We start from the raw sequence: 17343 nt of genomic DNA, 5'->3' as shown, positions 1-17343 counted from the left end.
AAAAAAAATTTTTGAGGTTAATAAAACAATTGATGTTGAGGTGCAAAATTAGTGAGTACAACAGCAATTATTTTGTTCGTTCTTTTTCATTATAGATAAGGCTTCAACAACTTAAGGCTGCAATTGTCTATTTTCCCTTATTATAAATTTACTCTTTTTTTGTAAAATAAAACCAGAGAGGCAATCAGCCAATAGAAATAATCAAGATGTGCCCCATTTAGATTTTTGGAAAGCAGCCATCTCCATCACTCCCACCAAAAGATGTCAATTACTCAACCCCCATAAAGTAAGATTAAAATATTCTATAATCGAGTTCAGGTAATAAAAATTATCATATATTTAAATAAAATTTAAAAATAAGATTAAATACTGCTTATCCGTTTACATCTCAACGACGTCAGCCAATCCAAACAAAACATATTGAGGAACCAGCCACGACACGCTTATTGGAACCGTCACATTTGGCTTCTCTACTAACCCATAGTCTTGAGCAGCTTGAAGCCTCTGCATCTCTACTAAAGCAGCAATTGCCATTGATGTAGCAGACAAAAGCATTCTAGTTCCAATTCTCTGAAGCATTGTAATTCCAGCAGGTTTGTTTTCCCAATCAAGGTCTTGCTAAAGGAACAAACAAGTGATCATATATTGGATTAAAGAGAAGAATGGCAAGGCTGAAGAATCACTGAAGGGAAGCTGCAGCTACTTTAAACCTTCTTGTCATTGATCTGTCAATGGTAGCTCCTTGTTTGGTAAAGGAAGTCGAGGATTGTGCAAGGACAACAGCATAAACCAAGCTTGTAGCCCATATTGAAACTAGCCTTAGAACAGCCTTTGCTTCTTCAACCTCTCTGATACTGCAAACCTTTCTAGAGATGTTCTGGTATGGAAAACATAACTGAGAAGATTGTTTTCACAACCCAAAGAAAAAGATAGTGGCATGACAAAAGGGAGATACTAGATGTCTGTACATTAATATGCAAGATTTATACATGCTTCATTAAACTGAACAAGAACAGGGAATGGCATATCAGTACAACACAAAAAATCGTTTAACAAGATCCTGACATCCATACTTTAAAAGTGTTGCTTCATTAGATTACAGTAGAAATATAAATCAAACTTATTTCAGATTCTATAAAAGAGCAAAAAAACAGCAAGCAGCATGAATAATTTTCCTTGAGGAAAGCTTTTGTAAGACAATAAGTATGAATGTTCTTTATTAAAGCTCTCTGTATCCTTTTTTACAGCCCTAATTTCCTCTTCCATATGTGAAATAAAATTAAAAAAAAAACATTTCACTTACTTGACTTGCTTGGAGCTTTCTGATGGCAGAGTCCCATGAGCTTCTTCTTCCACAGCTATTGCTGAAAATGATGTTCTCCAATTCCTAGTTCGAGTGAGCTGGAATTATAAGCAGCCCAACATTCCGATTGCTCCACCAATATCTTATTTTACACGATATCAACATTTTTCAAAACTAAGAAACTATCATGCAGATGGGAATTTAATATGCAGCAAACGGTACATAAGGGAGCAGCTTTGATGGATGCAATATCTTTTCTCTTTCACTTAATAAAGTACACTAAACGAGTAGTGAAGTTGTTGTGAGGATACAAAATATAGGAGTTTGTCATCATAGAAATGACTTAGGATGTAGTTATTGATGATAATAAAGGGCTTGATAAATTACAAGCAGATAAATGCAATAATGAAGATTTATCTTTGTCCCTTGTTATAAATATAAGATTTTGTAAAATACAAGTAGAGAGCCAATTGGATGGCACTGAGTGCAGCAAGTAGCCAATAAAAGTAATCAAGATGTGCCCGATTTAGATTATCTGCAAACCAGCTATCTTGACCATTCCCACCAGTTGCATTCTCAATGGCTGAGATGAGAAAGCTACTCAAGAAGCTTCCAACCCCAAAGATGCTAAGGTAGAGTGAAAGTCCAACACTCCTTAATTCGTTTGGGACCTGATCATAAAAAAATTCTTGAAGACCGACCATGGTGAACACGTCAGACAATCCAAACAGAACATAAGAAGGAACCAGCCACCACACACTCATAGGAACCATGGCATCTGGCTTGTCTACCAAACCGTGTTTTTGAGCAGTCATAAGCCTCTGCATCTCAACTAAGGCAGCAATTACAATAGATACAGCAGATAAAAGCATCCCGATTCCAATTCTCTGAAGCATTGTAATTCCAGCCGGTTTCCTAGTAAAGCCTCTCGTCAAAGGAACAAAGATGCGGTCGTATATAGGAATGAAGAGAATACTTGCAAGGCTAGCAAATGATTGCAGCGAAGCAGATGATATTTTAAACTCTGCTGTTATTGATCTGTTCATAGTAGCTCCTTGCTTGACAAAGAAAGTCGAGGATTGTGCAAAGACAACAGCATAAACCAAGCTTGCAAACCATATAGGAACAAGCCTCAGAACAGCCTTTGCTTCTTCAACCTCTCTGATGCTAAATGCCTGTCCATGTTCCTTCAAACCATCGGAAGCAAGCAAGGCTTTGTTGAGGAACCTACCACATAAGAAATTCCAAATTGCCATGTTACAGATATTTTGGTATGGAAAACAAAACTAGAAACTAAGTAGATTATTTTCATAATTTCAGCCAAGTTCAAGTTGAAACATTCCCAATATTGTGGAAGAAGAAAAGGAAACAGCAAGAGCTCCCTGGTAATAACAGGTCATAGTAGAATAGCTCAACCCAGTACGATAAAAGGGAAACAGTTCATGTCTGTACATGTATAAACAAGAATCTATACATGTTTCAATGGAACAAAGAAAGTACAGGGAATACTTAATACAAACAACATATTATGTTATAAGTGTTGGTATATGCCCTTAAGCCAATTGGATTGGTCAAGAAATATATATATGTATATATATTGTCATTTAATACGTATTTAATCTCATAATTATACGTGATAAAGGTTTTCCTTCATGTTACTGCAATAATAAGGAGTTATTAAATACTAATTGAATGAAGCCCATGGAACATAAAGCCTTGCAAGAGAATTGTAAAGTTGTTACAGTTATGAGATCACTATACATAAAAGCCATGTTCTTAAAATTGTTCCGAGTAATTGTATTGTCAAGACAGGGCATTAACAATACTCAAAGACTGGTACATGTTAAGCTTTTGTACTTGGGAAGTAAGCAATTGATCTCATAGATTGAAGTAAATGAGATACTTGAGGATAACGTGTATGTGCTTGTTAAAGAACAAATTCACTAAACATGACCCACTATGAGAATTCTATTTCGTATTTCACTCAAGTGTCTATGGAAAATGTTCTCATGTGATAGTCGTGCAACTAGTCCTTGGACTTGAGATACCAGGTCATCTTGTATGGGGAATGACATGCTTAGATTTCACCCCAACGAGTTTGAAAGTAACCAGATACCTAAATAGAGTGTTTTTTGATCTGCCATGAAACATGCGAAGGTGAATGAGTGGTCAAGAGAAGATTCATCACCCCAAGTGATATGAGGAGATGTATCTCACTTGTTCTCAATTCTTGATTAACTTGTATAAAATCTTTGGCCAAAGCATGATGAATTTGAGAAAAGTTAGTTTTCTAAATTCATAAGGTTAGTCATGAATTATGAGAACTAATATGGAATGTTATAAGTAAACATTGAACCATGCTTAATGACATATCCGAAACATTTGATGAAAGGACCGTATTGCACTGAGAGGCTACACTGAAGGGATTTGTCAAATTCTTTAATTGACTCTCTAACATTTGAGTGGTCATGATGTATTACTAGATGCCGCTCATGATCTATAAATATAAATTAATTATCAAATTGATATATGATTATGATTTATATTTATTGCCAACATGTTAGAAGTCTAATGAGTCACACACATTAAAGGACATGATTGAGATTAAATAAAGATAATTAATTAAATTGGACTTAATTGAAAGAGACCAAAATAAAGTAAGAAATTAATTAAGTTTTCAGAGACTTAATTAAATTAAAATACAATTGTTGTATTTAGAGTTACAAATTAGTTTGGCTATATAAATATATTATATTAGCAAACTAGAATTTTAAGCTTAAAAAAAAACCCACTTCTCAACTGTTTCATAAAATAAGAAAAAAAAATAGTTTTCTTTGCCTGACAAAAATAAAATTCAGTAAGAATTTTTAGTCATTTTGTTTTAAAAACAATACTTGCTAGTATAAGTAAAAATCCTACCTTTGAAAAGGTCTTATTTAGTCACTGTGTGGATTACTATTAGAAGCCAAACACTTGGGTGGCTAAAGATTTAACAAATCCTAAAGATGAAAAACACAAACATTGATCCTGTAAGATTCGACTGTTTCTCTGATTAAATATTATTTTATTTTTTTACTGTGTTACTATTTTTAATTATTGATTATTTTCATGTTTGAGCATGAGGTTGAATCCCAACAGTTGTATCAAAGCCTTTTTTTTTTTATGTTTTTCATGTAATAAGTATACTTGATTCTTAGTGATAATCAATAGGATTGATTTGTGTGTTGATTTGGTATATATCAATTTTAAAGGCTTTCTTAGAAATTTATTTTTCTATTTTAATTCAAATCTGAACAACATGTAATTAATTCATTAAAACATCTTTTAAAAGGTTTAAGATCATGTTTAGTTGAAGAATTAATGAATGGATTAAAAGGCTTGCGAAGCCAAGTTAAAACCAAATAGTTTTGAAGTGTTTTGGGAACTAATGTACCAATTATTTTTACTAACATTGGGTAAGTGTTTTGAGGAGTTTTTAACTGTTAAAAATTAATTTTATCAAATTAAATTGCTCCATGTTTCAGCTAGACTTGATTTAGTATGAAAAAGGTTCATAAAAATCATGTTTCCAAGTTCCAAAGCAATAAAGATTCAATGCAGAAAATTTTGAATAGCTATGATCAGTTTTGGTGGCTTAATTCTTCATGAATTTTGTGTTTAATTGTTAAACACACTTGCTGAAAATTTTCAGCAACTTTTTCATAAGTTTGACTCATTATTTATGGAGTTTTAAGAGCACTTAAATATCATATATTTTAATTTTGAGTGATTCATAAAAAAATAAGAAATTGTTTCTAACTTTAAAAACAATTCCTAAAATTAAGGATAGAATTTTAATTTTGGGTGATTCATAAAAAAAAAAATAGGAAATTGTTTCTTACTTTAAAAGAAGTTCCTAAAATTAAGGATAGTATTTTGATTTGGAAAATTCATAAGAAATAGTTTCCTACTTTAAAAGAAATTTCTAAAGTTATGTGATAGCATTGAACTTTTCTTAAAATTTTGATTTGACTAGAAATTTCCAAAATTTGTTAAGTCACCATTTAGGTAACTTAAATAACATACAATTTAGGAAACTAATCCATGTTCTAAATGTTAGAAATTAAAATGTTGTCTTAGATATATTTTAGGAAGTTTACCTAAAATAAAATGGTTTCCAAAATTAAAAGGAGTTTTAATTATGGAAAGAATTAAAACGGAAAGTTTTATTTCAATGAATTTCTACTAAGAAATAGAAGTAAAAGGTTCACTTTAAGTGTTTTGAAATTGAGAATTTCTTAAACACTAAATTGAAATAAAACAATACTAAATAATTTGAGTCTTGCACTTTAAGTGAATTAATTGATACTTTTCTCAAATAACACACAAGATCACTATGTGATATCGAGCTTGCATTTATTTCTATGCTTTTGATTATGATTATAAAGCATGAGGATGATTATAGACTTAAACCTTAGAAGATTAGGTCATGGATGGTTAAATTTATTTCTCTTGGTATTTATTTTAAAATAGGGTCTGTGCACCTTGCCTTATCTTTATTTTCTCTGGGTTGTAAAATTCTTTTCTCACCTAACTCCCCTCGAATGTAACTCGAGATTTCTTGATTATAAAATGTAATTAGTTACATCAAAGTGTAAAACTAGGGTTAGATAGAAAAATTTTTGTAATTTGAAGATGGAGATCCAAAGGCGCCATGGAGATTCAAGGAGATTACAAGCAAAGCTTGAAGATGATGTTTGTGTGAATCCCTCAGGAATTTGACCAACTAATTTCCTTAATGGCTCGAGGAAATTAGAATTAATAAAGTCTATAATCATCCTAGTAGTTGGCATGAGATAGACTTATTTTCAGTATATATATATATATATATATATATGATATATATGAAATGCGATAAATGCTATGTATGTTAACAATGCCAAATCAATGAGACCTTAATAATTAATGAATTAATAAATAAAAATCCCTCATTAATATATTGAGTCAAAAAGTTACCTTCCACCATATAACAAGATAACCAGGTTGCTCTTTTAATTGGAGGATTGTTGAGTCACTCAAGGCCAAACTTTTACACGAGTACATTTAAGTTATTGGTCTTACTCAACTAGTACCATATTGTTCGGATGTGTCACACATGACCACATAGTATTAGAGGCATAGTTAGGCAAAATATATATGATATATTTAGACAAAGAGTTGTCACCTAACTGATCTAGGAGTTGTATAAGATACAATTGATAAGCTAAGTTATCTACCTAATTAGTTTCATTATGGCTTGTTAAATCAGTCAAGGTCATGGTGGGATAAAAAAGTCCTAGCTCAATAAGAAGTTTAAAGGTTAAATTTATCAAAATAGTAGAGAAGGGCTATTATTTTGATAAAATATTGAGAATAATCATATAAGATTCTAAAACCTTGTCTTTATGATTATATAATTTGCGTTAATGAATAATCATATATGTTGATTTATATAGGATATAAATCTATCATGGCGAATAGTTTGTCACTTAGAAGCATACTTGATGCAAACAAGTTGACAGGCCCAAATTTCATTGACTGGTTTCGCAATATCAAGATTGTCTTGAAACAAGAGAAAAAGGCTTATGTCCCAAATGGTCTTATTCCAGAGGTACCTAGCGATGATGCTACAAATGAGGAAAATGAGGCTTATAGAGTTTATATGGATGATCTCGATCAAGCCACATGTGGTATGTTGGCTAGTATAGCTCCAGATCTTCAAAAGCAACATGAAGCTATGAATGCTCAGGATATTATCCTAAACTTTAGAGAAATGTTCAATAAGGAAAGTCGCACATAGAGATTCGACATTTCAAGGGAATTGTTCCGATATAAGATGTTTGAGGGAAGCCCAGTAAGGTCTCATGTGCTTAAGATGATAGGATATATCACTCAACTTTAGCAGTTAGGTTAGGTTATGGATCATGATTTGAGCATAGACCTTATACTTTCTTCGCTACTAGAGAGCTATTCACAGTTTGTGTTGAACTTCAACATGAATAAGATTGAGGTAACCCTTTTAGGCTTATTGAATATGCTCACACCGGCTGAGAACACTATTGCGAAGGATGAGCCTTCAGTTCACCTTATCTCTTCTAAGAAAAATAAAAATAAGAAAAGAAAATTTTCTAAGAAAGCCAAGGATGAAAAGGCATCAACTTCAAAAGGTATAAAACCTACTATAGGAGTGAAGAAGGATAAGGACAATGACAAATGTCATTTCTATGGCAAACTAGGGCATTGGAGGCACAATTGCAAAGATTATCTTGAATCCATCAAAAGGAAGAAACAAAAGGAAGCTTCCACATCAAGTATGAATCATATGATGATTTATTTTTCACTACTTGGCATATGATACCTTACTCTTTATTAATAGTTTTAATATGTATGACATATTGAAAGAACTAATGACAAGGAGCAATGAAGAATAGGATCATGAAAAGGACAACCTTAATTGATGGTGATCAAGGTTGTAGACCTAGATTAGATTGTGGAATAATAAATAATTTTAGAACATTGAATGTTTTCATGGCATGATTGTCAAAATGAGATGTTTTTGGTTTTGGACTTATGGCTAAATATTTATTTTATGTTTAGGAAACATAGATTTATATTTTGCTAGAATGAGATGCTTAGCTTATATATATATATATATATATATATATATATATATATATATATATATATATATATATATATATATATATTTACATTACATCTCATTTTATTTTGGAATTGTTCTAAATTATTTATTCTTAAAGTATAACCTTGCATATATGACAATCAAAACTAAGTCATAATGATAAGATTATTGTGATATTATTTTTTTTATTATAAATAAAAAAAAATTAATGAGTTGACTTCGATAAAATTGAGTCAAAACTCAATGAATTCGTAATAGGATTATAAACATATTTAGTCAATGAGCATTCTTAATGAAATCTTGGATCTAAATTAAGATTGCTTAGAACTAAATAGCAATTGATTATCGTATTGAATTCATAAAATATGAATTACAAAGCATTCCAAACCCAATTAATCGCATGAACTAACCCTTGATAGGATTTCATTCCATAACCAATGATGAATGACTAATGACATATTAGTATACATAAAAGTTATGGATATAACACGCCAAAGAAAAGTAAATAAGTTTACTTGGCAAGATTTCTATACATGATAGAAATAGTGGGAGCTAATGACACTTTAAAAGTCAAAGGTTATGAAATTATGAAATCCAATAGATAAGATCTATGCATAAAAATTGATTTAATGAGATGCATAAAGATGCATAATTCATGAGATGAATCCATTAAATACAAACCATTAGTAGGATGCATATTGATGCATTACTCATTGTAAGATGAGTCTACTAAATAATATAACATGAATGATTGGATAATAATCTCTATTCATTGTAATAAATTCAAAATAGTTGAATACATTGAATAAGATAAACATATTTTATGCGCATCACAAGGTTAGTGGGAGTAAGATAAGTTACTCATTAAAAGTGTATAAGATACATTTTTTTTTATATAATTGGGGAAGGAGGGATTCAAACCCTACTTTTTAGGCGGAGGGATTCGAACCTTGCTTTTTAGGCAGGGTATTATGCACCAACCAATGAGACAAATATTCGGGTGCATGTATAAGATACATTTACCAGTATAAGAAAAACAAAATGGGACTAAAGAGTTAGAGCCTAAAAAGGGATTCAACAAAAGAATTTAGGATTACATGTTAAAGGAGTTTAACATATAAAGAATCCTAAATGTTAAAAGTGATATAAAGTCATGATTGAGTAGTTATATTAGACCAGTTCCAAAATAAGAGATAACTGCATAATTATATCTATAATCGGATACAAATCGTTTGTTTAGGCTACAAAAGAAGAGATATTTGGATCATTGGTTTAATGAATCAATAAATGATTCTGAGTTGTTAAAGTAACAACAAAAGCCATAATAATGGAATCAAGGTCTCGTTGTTATCTAAATTAGTATTTCGATTATGACAATGGCGATTGTCAAACATATAAATTAACATATTCTCAAATATTGTAATTTGAGTTGTCCTAGTAGAGACACAATTGCTAAGTGAAAGAGTTTGATATTAGATACGTTAGCAATTAACGCAAGTGCAAGTGAGAGATTGTTGGTAGATGCCCTTGAGTCAATTAGATTAGTCAAGAAATATATATATATATATATATATATATATATATTGTCATTTAATACATATGTAATCGCATAATTATATGTGATAGAGGTTTTTCTTCATGTTAGTGCAATAATAAAGAGTTATTAAGTACTAATTGGATGAAGTCTATGAAACATAAAGGCCTTATAAGAGAATTGTAAAGTTGTTACAATTATGAGATCACTATGCATTAAAGCCATGTTCCTAAAATTGTTCCTAGTCATTGTATTGTCAAGATAGGGCATTGACAATGCTCAAAGACTGGTACATGTTAAGCCTCCTTACTTGGGAAGTAAGCAATTGATCTTATAGATTGAAGTATATGGGACACTTGAGGATAACGTATAGGTACTTGTTAAAGAACAAGTTTATTGAACACAACCCGCTATGAGAACTCCATTTGGTATTTCACTCAAGTGTCTATGAAAAATGTTCTCATGTGATAGTCATGCAACTAGTCCTTGGACTTGAGACACTATGTCATCTTGTATGGAGAATGACATATTTTGATTTCACCCTTACGGGTTTGAAAGCAACTAGATGCCTAAACAGGATGCTTTTGGGTATGCCATGAAGCATGCGAAGGTGAATGAGTGGTCAACAGAGGATTCATCACCCCAAGTGATATGAGGGGATGTATCTCACTTGTTCTCAATTCTTGATTAACTTGTATAAAGTCTTTGGCCAAAGCATAATGAATTTGAGGAAAGTTAGTTTTCTAAATTCATAAGGTTAGTCATGAATTATGAGAACTACTATGAAATGTTATAAGTAGACATTGAGTCATGCTTAATGACATATCTAGGATATTTTATGAAAAGACCGTATTGCACTGAGAGGCTTATCACTGAAGGGCTTTATCAAATTCTTTAATTGACTCTCTAACATTTGGGTAGTCATGATGTATTGCTAGATGCCGCTCATGATCTATAAATATAAATTAATTATCAAATTGATATATGATTATGATTTATATTTATTGTCAGTATGTTTGAAGTTTAATGGGTTACACACATTAAATGACATGATTGAGATTAAATAAAGATAATTAATTAAGTTGGACTTAATTGAAAAAGACCAAAATAAAGTAAGAAATTAATTAAGTTTTTAGAGACTTAATTAAATTAAAATACATCTGTTGTATTTAGGGTTACAAATTAGTTTGACTATATAAATATAATATATTAGCAAACTAGAATTTTAAGCCTAAAACAAACCTACTTCTCAGCTGTTTCATAAAATAAAAAAAGAAAAATAATTTTCTTTGTCTGACAAAAATAAGATTCAGCAAGAATTTTTGATCCTTTTGTTTTAGAAACAATACTTGTTAGCACAAGTAAAAATCCTACCTTTGAAAAAATCTTATTCAGTCACTGTGTGGATTACTGTTAGAGGCCAAACACTTGGGTGGCTAAAGATTTGACAAATCCTAAAGATGAAAAACACAAGCATTGATCCTGTAAGATTTGACTGTTTCTCTGATTAAACATTATTTTATTTTTCCGTTGCGTTACTATTTTTAATTATTGATTATTTTCATATTTGAGTATGAGATCGAATCCCAACAATAAGATCCGAACATCCACATGACAATGTGCCAAGGAAGATTGCCTTGGTTAAATGATGCCAGACATAAATCAAACTTATTTCAGATGCTACATAAAATAATTAGAGATCAGTATGAATCATTTTCCACTAATATCAATTTGTTACCCTCATGTAAGCTTTCATAAGGCATCATATTATTGTTCTTTTGACATTCATTGAAGTAAGGAAGAGAAACTTTTATACTTACTTGAATTGGTTGGAACTTTCAGTTGGCAGATTTCCATGCAGTTCTTCTTCTACAGCTATTGCCGAAGATGCTTTATTCCAATTCCTAGCTGCTAAAATGTACACCTCACCAATTCTCACAAACGGATTTTTCTTGTCACCTTTGACACTAAAACGATAAGTCGTTGTCCCACACAAGAAAACAACCAGTGCAACTACCATCATAACACAGGGAATCCCAAATCCAAGAACCCAACTAAGATTGTCTTGGATGTAGTTTAAAACCCAATGTGTTATAAACATGGCAGTACACAAACAAAAATACCACCAATTAAAGAATGAACTCTTGGCTTTGCACTCCTCTGGGTCTTGAGTATCAAATTGATCTGCACCAAAAGCTTGAACACATGGCTTTTGTCCACCTTGTCCGAGTGCTACTAGAAAGAGTGCGAAGAAGAATAGTATCTCTTGAAACTGAGAGGAGCATAATGCAAAGTTATCAGTATTTTGGCAGCCAGAAGGATTGACAGAAGGAAGAGTGGCTGTGACAGTCAACAAGCTTAGCCCCTGTAAATTATTCCAAAAAGTAAAAAAAAAACTTCAGATAGTATTCCCACAATTAATAAAAATAATAAAATAAATAAATGAAACCTGACCGCTTACTCAAATCTCCAGCCTTTACTGAATTTTCATTTGTCGAAAGTTGGAACTCTGCTATAGCAACAGATTGTTCCAGTACAAGTAGATAGAGTTTTATATTTGCTTAAGCTTGTCTTAAGCTTGAATTGATTCTCAAAATTCCTGTTTAAGCATTACTAACAAGCAACCTCACTAGTTTGCCATTGGGTTAGCTCATTTATTATGACTAAAGAGTTTAAGAGAACTTGAGGCAACCCCTCTGAACTCAAGCCTAAAATTCACATTTTCCTTCCCTAAGATGGATAAAATGTATTTTATAATACAAAAGAACAAGTTACACAACCTACCCTGCTCAAAACATTCCATTGGAACAAGTAGTGTGTATGGTTAAATGTATATGAATGTTAACTGTAGGTCAGTATTTCTGTTTAGCAATTTCTTCAGGGTTCTCAAAGAATCCAAATTCGGAATAGAGGAGCACTGTTTACTTGCTTCTTATATGCACATACCCTTTCAGCTTTTCCTTCATCATTCTAAACCTTTTCATCCCATCACATTTCTGGTTGAAATTTGAAAAAATGGAAAGGAATTTTGAATAAATTACCAATACGTAAAGAAGAGAAGCGACAATAATGGTGCGGTATCGGCCGAGGAAAGAATCAGCAACGAATCCCCCCAAGAGTGGCAAAAGCATTGCTGTTCCAGACCAAGCGTTGACTTGCTCTGCCGCAGCGGCAGTGGACTGGCCCAGAGGTCCCGTTAAGTAACTGATGAGGTTGGACTCGATTCCGAAATACGCAAACCTCTCAGCGACTTCGATGCCTGCACAAATTTTGGAAGGTATATACACATATTTGACTCATTTACAATTTCTTGAGTGATTAGAAAAGGTTGATTGAGTGGAAAACGCACCTATGATAAAAGACGCGGACCTCCAGCCGCCGGACTTGGCCCTGGCGACAGGGCGGCCATTGCAACCAACGTAGCCGTCTATGGTGTCTTGCTCTAAGAGTGGAGTTTCGGCGCCGGAGAGAACGGAGATTGACATATGTTTTGGCGGTAAAAACAAGAGTCCACACTTCCAAGTCCCCGTTACTAAGAGACATAGAGCAGTTTGTTAGTTGTCATTGGAGTGGCTCAATTGGTTAATCGTCCAGCCGAGTTACAAGCCATAACTAACTTTAGCATTGTATTACTGCTGCTCTATACCAAGCTTTTCAATTATTTTAGTATTATTGTTATTATTATTATATATTAAAGTAAGGTATTGTAGCTAGTTGAGCGGTTTCAGAGGTCGATAGTCTTTTGGAGGGAGGGAAAGGGGAGAAGGGAAGAAGAGAGAAAGAGAATCGGAGAAGAAGAGTGAGGACGGAAGGCGGCGGTGGGAAGGGCTGGGCGACCACCGAGGGCAGAATCAGTGGTGGCAGATAAAAAGGAAGGAAAGAAACTGAGGCGAGCGAGTAGGGGATAAGACTGAGTGTGTGACAGAAGATATTTTGGCGCAAGTTGAAGGAAAATGGCGAACAGAAGAAAAAGACAAAGAAAATAACATAAAAAAAAAAAGTAAAAGGATAGATTTAAAAATAATTGGGTGATTACGTCTATTTTGTCATCCTCTTAATAATGTGTAATAATATTATAATTTATATTTTGTTATAAAATAAATATAAAAAACAACTATAAGAAAAAGATAAAAAAAATATTTGGAGAGAAAAAAAATATTTAAAAAAAGTAAAAAAATTTTATTCAAGTATGTATTCATAAATGAAGTGAGAGAACTATTTATAGGTTAACAATATCTTGAATCATAGTCTTAATCTAATTCTATCTAAGAGTTCAAATCATATTACATTTCTTGTATCTTACTTATTGGACTATTTGACTTGATCTGCACTTCTTGGGTTATAATATAATGGGCATTCACATATTTGTTCATAACACTCCTTTTGAATGTCTATTGTATTAAGAATATGCCTCGTTAAAAGTTTACAAGGAAAAAACCTCATGGAAAAAAATCTGAGTGAAGGAAAACGAGTACATAATCTTTTCAAGAATACGCTTTTGAAATATTGTCTCATTAAAAACCTTATCAAGAAAAATCCAATAGGAAAAACCTTGATGAAGGAAAATAGTACAGTGCGTATTTTACTATCCCTGATGAGTGCATTATAAAGATTTTTAAAATGATGCATTCTAATTTTTTGTACCAACTTTTCAAATGTTGCAGTAAGAAAGGCTTAAGTGAATAAATTTGTTAGATTATCACTTGATTGAATTTGTTGAACACTTAATTCATCTTTTTCTTGGAGATCATAAGTGAAGAATTTTGGTGAACTATGTATTTTGTTCTATTGCCTTTAATGTATCATTCCTTTAACTGTGCTATGCAAGCATTATTGTTTTCATATAACATTATTGAAATATCCTTCTTGGTTGACAAGCCACACGTTTCTCGAATATGTTGAGTTATAGATCTTAACCAGACACATTCACGACTTGCTCATGAGTTGCTAAAATTTTTGTATGGTTAGAAAAAGTAGTAACTATAGCTTGTTTTATAAAACACTATGAAATAATTTGTTTTATAAAACACTATGAAATAGTCATACTTTCACATATGAATAAGAAACCTATCTAAAATTGAGCTTTATGTGGATCAGATAAATATCCCGTATCTTCATAACCAATTAAATTTTATTTTGATACATTTGAATAATATAAGCCTATATCCATTGTTCTTCGGAGATATCGAACTATATGTTTAATTCTATTCTAATATCTTAGAGTTGGAGAATAACTATATTTTGCTAATAAATTCATAACAATTGATATATCAAGTCATGTATCGCTAGCAAAATACATTAGTGCTTCAATTGCATTAAAATACGGTACTTTAGGACCAAGAAGTTTTTCATTATCCTCACAAGGTCAAAAAAAGTATTTTTTTTTTCACATCTTATGACATTACAACCATTGGTGAACTCAATGGATATGCTTTCTTCATATAAAATTGTTCTAGCATTTTTGCGATATAATTTGATTGATGGACAAAAAATCCATTTGTTAAGTGTTCAATCTAAAGAACCAAACAAAACTTTATTTTTTTCAAGGTATTTCATCTCAAATTCTTTCTTTAAGTAATCCACGACTTTTAATAACTCTTCAAGAGTTCCAATAATATTCAAGTTGTTGGCTCTATTAGTTTTTAATGATAATAAAACATTCTCATTCATTTGTGTTTAATATCTCTACTTGACTGTGCAAGACAAAAATTGTATGCTAATGATAAATTAATCATTCAAAGGCACACATCAAAAATCATAGGAATAAGGAGTCACAACTGATCAACAAAACAGAAGCCTATTAGTTGAATAATGAAGTGTATTAGTTAGCTAAAATTCAAATAAGAAGTTGGCAGGCTCAAGAGGATTGAGAGATAGAGAAGATTTAATCGACCAATAAGTAAGTTAGTCAACTGAGAGTTTACTGCTAGAAATCTGGACTTCAAGACAGAAACAACTTAATCGACTAAGAGCTTACTGCCAAAAATTGAGATCAGAAGTATAATACCCCATACTTTGATATGGTGACTAATAAAAACTTACTGGATGCTAATTGAAGTTAATTATGATGTTTAGAAATGATGAAAGATGAAAGGAACAGTTTGAGATAAAATATTCTACACACAAGAAAATAATAATAAAATAATAATATTTTTATCAGAGAAGAATTTGTAAGATAAAAAGTGATTTGGAAGTCAATTAAGGCCTAATATGGTATTTTGAGTACCAAGGGGACAAAAGGAGACAAGAGGAAATTTTTGAAATAAAATAATATTTTATTAATAAAATAATATTAAAATATTAATATTTTATTCAGTTTCAAAATTTTCCATGAAGAATGAGTATATGGTCAATCTAAGTGGGGGAAAATAAGAATGAGAAAATTTTGGAGAAAAATGACGTTAATGGGGCCGTGTGTCTTTATTAAGTAAAGATATCACGGGCAAATAAATATTTTAAATATTATGGGGACACCGCGTTAGAGTACAAACTTAATATTTTGTTTGTACATGTGTAGAAAAAGATAATAGAAGGAAGTTGAAGTTAAATGAGTGTTGGGAGGACTAAATTAAAATGGAAATAAACAAAAAGGGCAAAACGATAATTTTACACAAAGCTTGGTCAAAGCTTCCAAAAGAAGCTTTGACTCTCATCCTTATCAGCCCAAAACAGTCCTTATCCTCCCAGTAAGATATTTTCTTCTTCATTCTTAAAGCTTCCAACGCCATTCTCTCATTCTCCCATGGAAAGCTAATTTTCTTTCATTTTCTTTCCTTGTTTTCTTTTCATTTCTTTTCTCTTCTTGCTTCTTTCCTCTCCCAACTCCTTGTGCACCAAAGTTACAGCTTCTAACCCCAATTTCCAGCACGCCTAAACCCTTGGAGGAGAAGAAAGAAAAAGAGAGAAAAGAAGAAAAAGCTTGGTTTTGGTGATTCAAGTAAAGAATGGTAAGAATTCTTGTTTTTGGCTTTAGTAGTTTTTGAAAATGAGTTACTTAAAGATGGTTTCATGATAGGATGAAAAACATAAATTTGAGTAAGGATTAATTGATTGAAGTACTGCCCGTATACATATATAATTAAATATATTGAGTTCATATTATTGTTAGGAAGTGCAAAGATAAGGTTAGAGTACTGTAGTGGCGTGCTAGAGTAAATAACGAGCGACCGACCAGTGAAAATAGTTAGAGACATCTCTGATCAAATAGCGATATAATATCCCGCTATAGTAAGGTGAGTGAACTGCATTTCAAAATCATTTTGGGAATGCGACTGTTTTGTACAAAGTATTTGAATGATTTTATACAACTTTATCTTAAAACAAGTGTCTTGGGAACAAGCTTTTGCTAAATGGCTTTATGTTGTATATGTGGTTGTTATTGATTCATGCACTATTTCATTATGATGATATATATATATATATATATATATATATATATATATATATATATATATGTTGTGCATGATAGTTGATATTGTGTATGATGACTATAACCGTGTGTGTGCACGATGTGGGGGGATGCACATACCGGTGATGATGGTGGTGTGGGAGATGGATGATGATAGTGCCCGTGTGCACGATGTGGGGGAATGTACACGATGACACTAACTGTGCACGATGTGGGAGGGATGCACATGATGACGTCGGCTATGTGCACGATGTGGGGGGATGTACATGAGCCGGTGTGCTTATGCTGATATTGGTGTTACCTATGCATTTATATATATACATCTATGTTTATGAAATCAAAGTTCATGAGTATGGTCTATGGTTTTGCATATGTGAATCTTGCATGTTGAACTTTGAAAGTTGCTAAGTATTGTCAAATTAGTGTTCATTGCAACA

General features: G+C 32.0%; 1 protein-coding gene and 1 pseudogene across 1 annotated transcript; both read right to left on the bottom strand.

Moving 5' to 3' along the window:
- Nucleotides 1-317: 317 nt before the first annotated feature.
- LOC18593036 (protein NRT1/ PTR FAMILY 5.10-like) lies at nt 318-13414 on the bottom strand. The gene is made up of 5 exons (XM_088808879.1): nt 12848-13414; nt 12540-12757; nt 11319-11863; nt 1304-2530; nt 318-877 (listed from the first exon to the last, which is right to left on the bottom strand). The coding sequence occupies exons 1-4, from the start codon at nt 12981-12983 to the stop codon at nt 1717-1719; spliced, it is 1713 nt and encodes a 570-aa protein (XP_088665005.1). The 5' UTR covers nt 12984-13414; the 3' UTR covers nt 318-877; nt 1304-1716.
- LOC148761322 (protein NRT1/ PTR FAMILY 5.10 pseudogene) lies at nt 382-1071 on the bottom strand (annotated as a pseudogene).
- Nucleotides 13415-17343: the final 3929 nt, after the last annotated feature.

Source organism: Theobroma cacao, chromosome 8 (genome assembly GCF_053813885.1).
Source record: "Theobroma cacao isolate CCN51 chromosome 8, ASM5381388v1, whole genome shotgun sequence".
Lineage (NCBI taxonomy): Eukaryota > Viridiplantae > Streptophyta > Magnoliopsida > Malvales > Malvaceae > Theobroma > Theobroma cacao.
This window is presented reverse-complemented; position numbering and strand designations above follow the sequence as displayed.

Excerpts from the sequence above, each read along its gene's own strand:
- LOC18593036 (XM_088808879.1), bottom strand. The coding sequence starts at position 12,983 with ATGTCAATCTCCGTTCTCTCCGGCGCCGAAACTCCACTCTTAGAGCAA. Across the intron at positions 11,864-12,539 it reads CTTCTCTTCTTTACGTATTG|GGGCTAAGCTTGTTGACTGT; the intron begins GTAATTTATTCA and ends AATAATTTACAG. Across the intron at positions 2,531-11,318 it reads GAAAGTTCCAACCAATTCAA|GTTCCTCAACAAAGCCTTGC; the intron begins GTAAGTATAAAA and ends CTTATGTGGTAG.